At 46.4% G+C, this 9291-nt stretch overlaps 1 protein-coding gene across 2 annotated transcripts in view; it reads right to left on the bottom strand.

Moving 5' to 3' along the window:
* The window catches only part of SNTB2 (syntrophin beta 2), a 111372-nt gene extending 103449 nt beyond the window's left edge, over positions 1-7923 (bottom strand). For both annotated transcript variants that reach the window (XM_003917102.5, XM_021932105.2), the window contains exon 1: positions 6552-7923. In XM_003917102.5, coding sequence (XP_003917151.1) covers positions 6552-7122 — 571 coding nt within the window. In that variant the 5' untranslated portion in view covers positions 7123-7923. The remainder of the gene's footprint in view (positions 1-6551) is intronic.
* Between the last annotated feature and the right edge of the window lie 1368 nt (positions 7924-9291).

The raw sequence follows: 9291 nt of genomic DNA on the forward strand, positions 1-9291 counted from the left end.
GGCCTACTCTCTCAATGACTTCATCCACACTCACGCATCAAATATCACTTCTATCCTGACATCTCATAAATCTTGATCTCAGTTGACATTTCTCTTGATTACAGTCCTGAATGCCCAGCCAGCTACTGACCTTTTCCACCAAGATGTCACACAGGTAATTCAAATTCAACATGCCCCAAACTAAACTTATCTTCACTCAGAAAACTAGTTTGTCCTCTGTTCATTTTAGTTTCACAGTTATCTAGCTTCTGAAGCCAAATATCCAGGAGTTAGCCTCCAGTTCTTTCTCTTAAGACCTTAAACATTTAGGCCTGTTGTTTCCATCTCACCATTTCTCCACTACATACTGTCCTATCCAGTCTCGCTATCCTTATGGTGTCACAATAGCCTCCTAACTGCTTTCCCTTACCTCGTGTCTACAGCTCCTATACTCCATCTGCCACTCTCAACTTTCTAAAACATTTTCCCTCATTTAAAGCACTTTGGCAGCACCCTGTGGCCTAAAACTTTCTCAAAGCACATGTATATCAGTAAAAATTTGAGTATATGCCCTCAATCTATGAACATTTATTAATGAATATATACTATAAACCATAAATAAAATATATAAACCAAGAAAGACTGAGATACAGAAAAATAAAGATATAAACATAACCCAGATGAAGTCATGCTATCATTAGCTACTATATGACTCAAAGTACACAACATTCTTAAGGTGAAGTTCATTATCGACGATAACGTGTATATATATCCATACTTCAAAGTCTTCTTGACAATTTCATTTTTTAGGCTGACTCCTTGACAGATATAATTACCTTGAAATGTGACAAAGAGCTCCCACCAGGAGGAGAAACGTTGGTTCTACCTTTTTGTTATTGTTTTTAGTGTTAAAATTATCTCTAATCTACTATTTCTTTGTGCAAATCTCTAAGCCACTTGTTCATTTTGTGAAGATTAATGTAATTAAAAGCAGATAATATAAATCCACTCAACCAGGCTCAAGTAAACTGCAATAAGTTGCATTCTGATAACAGTAGCCAAACTAGTAAGGACACCACTGTCAGTTCCTCAGCTTTGTGAAGCTTGTTCCTGTCACTTTGCTGAAATTGCTCTTATGAAGACTCTAACAATCATAAGGCATCAGCTTGTATATCGAGTGTGTAATGGCACCATCTTATAAGACTAAGAGAACCAGTGTTATCTATATATTAAATATTAATAAAGCTCAATTTCTTTTTTTCAAGTTGAAAAAGTAAATATAAACCTCATTTAGAGACAATTGCTTAGCACTACGTACAAGGCTCTCGATAACCTGGCCTTTGCCCACCTTTCCAGACTGCTCTCCTAGCACACACTTCCTGTACCTTACCACACTTTACTTCTCTCAACAAATCTACTTATCACTTTCTTACCTTTGACATGCTGTCTCCTTTGCACTCCTACCTCCAGCGCCCTGTGTTCTCACCTCTATTAAAGCGTCTATCACAACCTGCAATAACTGTTTCCTTACTAGCCTAAAAGGGCAGGGATTACTCCCAATTTGGAATTCCCAGCATCCACCACAACACTTTGTTTGCAGTAGGTACTTAATAAATGTTGGGGCTGGGCGTGGTGACTCAGGCCTGTAATTCCAGCACTTTGGGAGGCCAAGGTGGGTGGATCACGAGGTCAGGAGTTCGAGACCAGCCTGGCCAAGATGGTGAAACTCCATCTCTACTAAAAATACAAAAATTAACTGGGCATGGTGGCAGGTGCCTGTGATCCCAGCTACTCGGGAGGCTGAGGCAGGAGAAGCACTTGAACCCGGAAGGCAGAGGATACAGTGAGCCGAGATTGGGCCACTGCACTCCAGCCTGGGTGACAGAGCAAGACTTCATCTCAAAAATAAATAAATAAAATGAAATAAATAAATAAATGTTGACAGAATGATAATGGTCTAAATTATTCTGGTTGGCTTTCAATAACTTGCATAATCTGGCTTCAATCTATCTATCCAACTTTATTTTCTTCCCTCAAGTCCATACCAATTAGCCATTCCCCTCACTTTGTATCATATGTCATGCTCATTTTGGCTTTTGCTCAGGCCATCCCCTCAACTTGAACTGACTTCAGTCTACAGAGAAGTAGCCTGTCCTTCAAGCCTAAGATCAAATCTCCTTTCCCTAGGAAGTCATACTCAATTCTTTCATCACCCAATTAATCATTCCCTTTAGTGAACTCTTGAAGAGTGAGTTTTACACACTTTAGCAACTATTTTCTATGGGGTAGTTTTTCCTTTTCCCTTTTTTTGAAGACAGGGTCTCGCTCTGTCACCTAAGCCAGAGCGCAGTGGTGCAATCTGCAACTTCCGCAGAAAAACAAACAAACAAACAAACAAACATTAGCTAGCATTGCGGTGCACATCTGTAGTCCCACTACTTAGGAGGCTGAGGTGGGAGGATTGCTTGAGCCCAAGAGGTTGAGGCTGCAGTGAACTGTGATCGTACCACTACACTCCAGTCTGGGCAACAGAGAGAGGACTTGTCTCAAAATAAATAAAATGCATAATTTTAAAATCCTGATTAAAATGTAAGGCATTATTATACTATTTAGTGGAAGATGCAAGCAAGCAGCATTATTTGTTGTCCAGTTAGTTACCAGTGTACTAACCTAGCCAGGAACACTGATTGGATCCTCGAATAGTCAGCTGAGAACAGCAAAACACTGTTCTACTGTACTCCAGCTAAGCAACAGAGCGAGACTCCATCTCAAAATATTTCATTTACTTATTCATTTATTTATTGGCAGCGTTTCTGTTCACCCAGGCTGGAGTGCAGTGGTGCAATCATGGCTCCCTGCAACCTCAACCTCTGGGGTCATGCGATCCTCCCACCTCAGACTCTCAAGTAGCTGGGACTACAATTGCGCCACTACACCCAGCTAGTTGTTTGTTTGTTTGTTTGTTTTTCAATTTTTTGTACAGACAGGGTCTCGTTATGCCGCCCCGGCTTGTGTCAAACTCTTAGCCTCAAATGATCTTCCTGCTCTGGTCTCCCAAAGTGCTGGATTACAGGCATTAGCTACCACACTTGGCTTTTTTTTTTTTTTTTTTTTAAAGCTAGTCAAGTGAAGCAGTGAGAGTGGAGAAGGAACAAATAATCTGTAACTAGTTGTGATCAATTAGTTGTAAACACCACTGCACTTGGACCAGCACAAACTAATTCTTAACCTATTCACCTAAAATAATTCTTATGATGTATTCTTCTTCAGGTAAAAATGGAGCCCTGGGTTTTATTTTAACAACTTGCCATCCTGGCTATTTCGAGAGTGTCTTTGTTAACTCGTAGCATACCTTCATGATCAGGTCCTACCTTCCTCATTCAGACTTGTGTTGTTCATTGCTGTATTCCCGGTCCCTTAAAAAGTACTCAACACATGAATTGCAAAATGAATTAACAACTTTGAGGGAGGTGTTATTATCATCCTGGCTTTACAGATGAGGAAACTAAGGTTTAGCAAGATTAAGTAACTTGCCTAGGGGTTACAAACCACTAGCCAGAAACAAACCCACATCTGACCACAAAATCCTTGCTTCTACTCTACCCTACTGGCTAGAGTAACTTTTTAATGTCTTGCACTTCTGTGTCTTTACTGGTGGCAGCTCTCTCTTCTTAAGGGGAAGCTCAATTTAAGCTTCATCAACCTGGGCATCCTCAACCTCTGATTCCCATGATGGACCTATATAGACCTCTATCTTTGGGTTGTGCCCTCTCCAAACTTCTATTAAAATAGCACTTTTAGCCCTCTGCTGTACTTATTTACTTCTCCTCCTTTTCCCCACATCTCAACTCTACACTTCCTGAGGGCAGGAATCAGGTATCTTCAAGTGTCTCTGGCATGAGTTAAGTGTTAAGTAAATATCTGATGAATGAATAAATAATTCCTGCAAATCCCTGAGATAAAAAGGAAACTTTTCATTCAATTCCCTAACCACAGGCAACCAAAGACTATAGCTTTCCCTGGTGTGGGGTTGGCAAGAGTGCCTGAAATTCCCTGCCCACACCACAGAAAAGCATCCCTGTGCGATGATACGGCAGTTTTTCAAGTTTTGAGACATCTAATGGAAGGACAATATGGTACAGCTTGAAAACTTTAAAGACTAAACTTAAAATCTATCTTCTAAAAGTGGTCTACCTGGATGGGACACCAGCTCTCAATTTTAAATAATGTTTGACTGGTTCAATTAAATCATTGTTTTCAGTGGTTTTACATATTTTGAGTAATTTTATTTCTACACCCAGTGGCTTCAAAATGCAACGTCATAAATCTACTATATTGACTTCCTCACAACTTATAAGAACAAAAACTGCTTGTCTTATACAAAGTGGGAAAATAAAGTAGAACCTGTGTGTTAGGCAAAAAGGCATTCAATAAACATGTTATTATGCTGCCATCTTTCTAAAAGCACACGTGGCCTATTTTAGTCCAATAAAGACTGGGAAGCATTTGCTACAAGGTTTTCATTTTACTAGTCTGAATACTAGGTTCAAACTATACCTACACAAAAAGTGGGTTGTTTGTTTTTGAAACGGAGTCTTGCTCTGTCATCCAGGCTAGGCATCCAGGCTGGAGTGCAGTGGTGCCATCTTGGCTCACTGCAATCTCCACCTCCGAGGTTCAAACGATTCTCCTGCCTCAGCCTCCCTAGTAACTGGGATTACAGACATCTGCCACCATACCCGGCTAATTTTTGTATTTTTAGTAGAGACGAGGTTTCGCCACGTTCTCCTGACCTCAGGTGATCCACCCACCTTGGCCTCCAAAGTGCTGGGATTATAGGCATGAGCCACCATGCCTGGCCAAAAAGTGGTTTTTTGTTTGTTTGTTTGTTTTTTTAAACATGGTGTAAAAGGTTCAATTGTCTGCCCATCACAAGTGAGGACTACATAAATAGTACATTCTGGATGTAAGAATTTATAACCAAATGCTTAGCTAGACCAATTTCAAGGTACACGTTTAGAGTAACAATTTTTTTATACACACACCCAAACCACAATCTTAATTTTACTCCTTCTATTAACACTAATTTCCGAGCAGTGTCTAGCCCCACCTAGACGTGCAATATAAATAAGGTTTATAAATAGGACATTATAAAGGTGGGACACTGGAATTTCACAACTGGTGTACATGAAATCATTTCTGGTAAACCAGTATTTTTCCAAATATTCACAAGCTGATTTATAAGAAAGTGAAAATCCATTGTGCCAAGTCGGACTTCTGGCCCCTCGGTTTGATTGGTCCTTCTTCACCAGCAGCCCCCAGCCCTTCCCTTCTGTCCTTCCTCTGCCAGGAATACCCTCCTGACTCATCCCTGCCTGCCTATGTCCATCACTTCCTTGGAGACCCGGCTCAAGATTCAGCTCCGGGAAAAAGTCCTCCCTGGCTAATTCCATCTCCACTACTTTCTAACTTTGCATTCCTTTGGTATTTAAATATAGTTTGCACGACGTAATCGCCAGCGTCATTCCTTTCCTCCCTATAAGTTGTTTTGCATTTTTCTATCATTTCTCCAACTAGAGACCAAGTAGGGACAGCATCTTCTTTTATATTCTTTTCAACACAGCTAGCAATAATCACCAGCGAAAGAAAGCTGACCGCTCAAAAATTTATGAAGAAAGCAACTGACTCTTCGTTTATAATTTACAATATCACCTCCAACATGCATGAGTTCTTAGAGGAGAGGAATTTTATTTTTGCCCTAGTTCAAATTCATCACGAAAGATCCAACTTACAGATCACATACATATAACTTACTGTAAAGAATAATCCTGGTTACTCAAACCTATTTTGTGATTTGCCATTTCAAATTTCTTACAAAAACCCTAATAGCGCGCCTGTGAGTGGTAGGAAGCTGGCAGCAGACTTGCAAAAGGGGCAAAACTCTAGTTGGCAGTAAATGTTCAAACACGTGAGCCTCCACTGTTAAACAAGGTTCATTAACCACACAGACTTGCTGTTTCAGCTTTCTGGCTTCAATGAAGTGCTATGATCTCCTTTGGTTATTGTTGAGAGCCAATGATGGGTTAAATTCCCATAAATTAACCAGCTCTTTGGTGGGTTGCCCAAGCATACAGCTGGCATCGGTGTGGACGGACTTTTTTTTTTTTTTAATAGACCCACCCGCCCCGAGGAGCCAGAGGTGAGTGAGTTAAGCGCCAACCCGGCACTTCCCAGCGGGCAAACGGAGACAGACCCACTCGAGCCGTTCGCTCTGCCTCAAGTTCTTAGTGTCAGCTTATCGGGCCGAGAGGAGGCTTCATAGGCAGCTGCTTTTTACTCAGTCTCAGCCGAGTCTTCCTTAGGGGCTGCAAGTAACACTTCGGCGGCTGCCCAACTTTTCCTGCAAGAAGCATCCGTTTTTCCACACTGAAAGCTCCAGAAACCCGGGTTTGGGGTGAGAGGGGGAGAGAACCGGCTCGCCCCGCCGGCGGGGCAGGAACAAAGTGAGCTCCCGCGAGCCCAGGCCGCCGCGGCCCGCCCACCCTCCCGCCCGCCCGGCCGGCCCCGCTCACCCTCCAGCAGCACCTCCTTGCCCGCGCGCTTCAACGCCTGCACGGCCTGGTCGTGGGTGGCCTGGCGCAGGTCGGTGCCATTCACCGACAGGATGGCGTCGCCCAGCCGCAGCGCCCGGCTCTGGTCGGCGGCCAGCCCCGGGAAGATCTTGGAGATGAGGATCGGCATCCGGTTCTCGCGGCCGCCCTTGATGCTGATGCCCAGGCCGCCCGCCTCCTGCTTCACCACCCGCACCCGGCGCACGGGAGGCGACGCGCCCGCCTCACCCGCGGGGCTCCGAAGTGGCGCCGGCGGGCTTGGGGGCCCCAGGCCGCGGCTTGGGCTCCCGGGCAGCGAGTCGCCCGCGCCGCCGCCGTTCGGGAGGCCGTTGAAGGCGGCTGCCGCGGGTCCCAGAGCGGGCTCCAGCTCGGCCGCGGCGGCGTCGCCCGTCAGGCTCAGGCTCTCCCCGCTCAGCTCGGCCACCACTCGGACCCAGCGCTCCCTCAGGAGCAGCTCCACCAGCCCCGCTTTGGTGGCCCGCGTCCACACCGCCATGGCCGGCCCCGCTCCAGCCGCCGCAGCTACCCTCATTCCAGTCAGGCAGCCTCGGCGCTTCCCCCTTCCCGCCCGGAGGGGCGGGCCCGGCCCCTCCCCCGCATGATTTATTATTCATGAAGCCACGCCTGCCTCCGGAGGGGCGGGGCCGGCGCAGCCGCTTCCGGGAGGTGCAGAAGTTGTCTGATCCCTTGCCTCTCGCCGGACGTGGGCAGCCCGAGTGCAGTGGGACTGCATTTCTCATTCTCCTTCCATTGGCTCCCCACGGCTCCCCCCGGAAATTCACGGGAGCTGCCCGGGCACGGAAAGTAAAATCAGCTTGGAGAAGCACTTTGCAAGCCTGCAAGACCCGGTGGCACGTTCATTCTTGCATTGATTGGTTCGTACCCTGTATATTGAGCGCTTAGCCCTGTACTCCGGCTCCTTTTGAGGCCCTGTAGATAAGCTCAGTAGTACCAACAACAGCTGAGAGTTTGCGGTCTAGTGGGGAAGGAAAATGCAGAACCAACCAACTAGGTGTGATACTATGTGGTTAAGTGACATGCAGAAAACGTCCCCAGAACAGCATAAAAGGAACATTTGGTTAGGCCTGGGGTCAGCTTCACAGAGGTGACAACGGAGGGTGAACGGCTCAAGCAAAGGTCCAACAGCATGATCCAAGCCTTTGTCAATGTTTTGTAATCTCGTTTACTTGCCTGTAATTCAAGAGGGAACCATGTTTTCTTAAACTCTGAAGCCACAATTGGCAGGCCTCAAGGATATTTGCAGAATGATGGTGTCTTATGGTTCTTCAGAGAAACCAATCAATAGGATATATAGAGATACATAAATTTATTATTATTATTTTTATAAGGGACTGGCCACGAGATTATGGATGCTGAGAAGTTCCACGATCTGCCATCTGCAAACTGGAGACCCAGGAAAGTTGGTGGTGCACTTCCAATCCAAGCCCAAAGGCCTGAGACGCAGGGGAACCAGTGGTGTAAACCTGGGCCCGGCGCGGTGGCTCAAGGCCGGGCGCGGTGGCTCAAACCTTTAATCCCAGCACTTTGAGAGGCCGAGGTGGGTGGATCACCTGAGGTCATGAAGTCATGAGTTCGAGACAAGCCTGACCAACATGGAGAAACACCATCTCTACTAAAAATACAAAAAATTAGCCGGGCATGGTGGCACAATCCCAGCTACTCGGGAGGCTGAGGCAGGAGAATTGCTTGAACCCAGGAGCGGAGGTTGCAGTGAGCTGAGATGGCGCCATTGCACTCCAGCCTGGGCAACAAGAACAAAACTCTGCCTCAAAAAAAAACAACAACAAAAAAAGACTCACGCCTGTAATCCCAGCACTTTGGGAGGCCGAGGCGGGCGGATCACGAGGTCAGGAGATCGAGACCATCCTGGCTGACACAGTGAAACACCATCTTTACTAAAAATACAAAAAAATAGCCGGGCGTGGTCGTCTCAGCTACTAGGGAGGTTGAGGCAGGAGAATGGCGTGAACCCAGGAGTGAACCCAGGAGGTGGACCTTGCAATGAGCCGAGATCGTGCCACTGCACTCCAGCCTGGGCGAGAGAGCGAGACTCAGTCTCAAAAAAATGTCTGGGCTGGGTGCGGTGGCTTACACCTGTGATCCCAGCACTTTGGGATGCCGAGGCAGTGGATCACCTGGGGTCAAGAGTTCTAGACCAGTCTGGCCAACATGGTGAAACCCCGTCTCTACTAAAAATACAAAAAATTAGCCGGGCGTGGTGGCAGGCACCTGTAGTCCCAGCTACTCAAGAGGCTGAGGCAGGAGAATCACTTGAATCTGGAAGGCAGAGGTTGCAGTGAGCCAAGATTGTGCCACTGCACTCCAGCCTGGGCAACAAGAGCAAAATTCCATCTCCAGAAAAAAAAGAAAGTCCGAGAAGGGGGCCGCACGCAGTGGCTCATGCCTGTAATCCCAGCACTTTGGGAGACTGAGGCAGTCAGATCACTTGAGGTCAGGAGTTCAAGACCAGGCTGGCCAATGTGGTGAAACCCCCGTCTCTACTAAAAATACAAACATTAGCCGGATATGGTTGTGGGCCCTTATAATTCCATCTACTCGGGAGGCGGAGGCAGGAGAATTGCTTGAACCCAGGAGGTGGAGGTTGCCATGAGCTGAGATCACGCCAGTGTACTCCAGCCTGGGCAACAAAGCGAGACCCTGTCTCAAAGTCTGAGAAAGG

This window comes from Papio anubis, chromosome 18 (assembly GCF_008728515.1).
Source record: "Papio anubis isolate 15944 chromosome 18, Panubis1.0, whole genome shotgun sequence".
In the NCBI taxonomy this organism is placed as follows: Eukaryota; Metazoa; Chordata; class Mammalia; order Primates; family Cercopithecidae; genus Papio; species Papio anubis.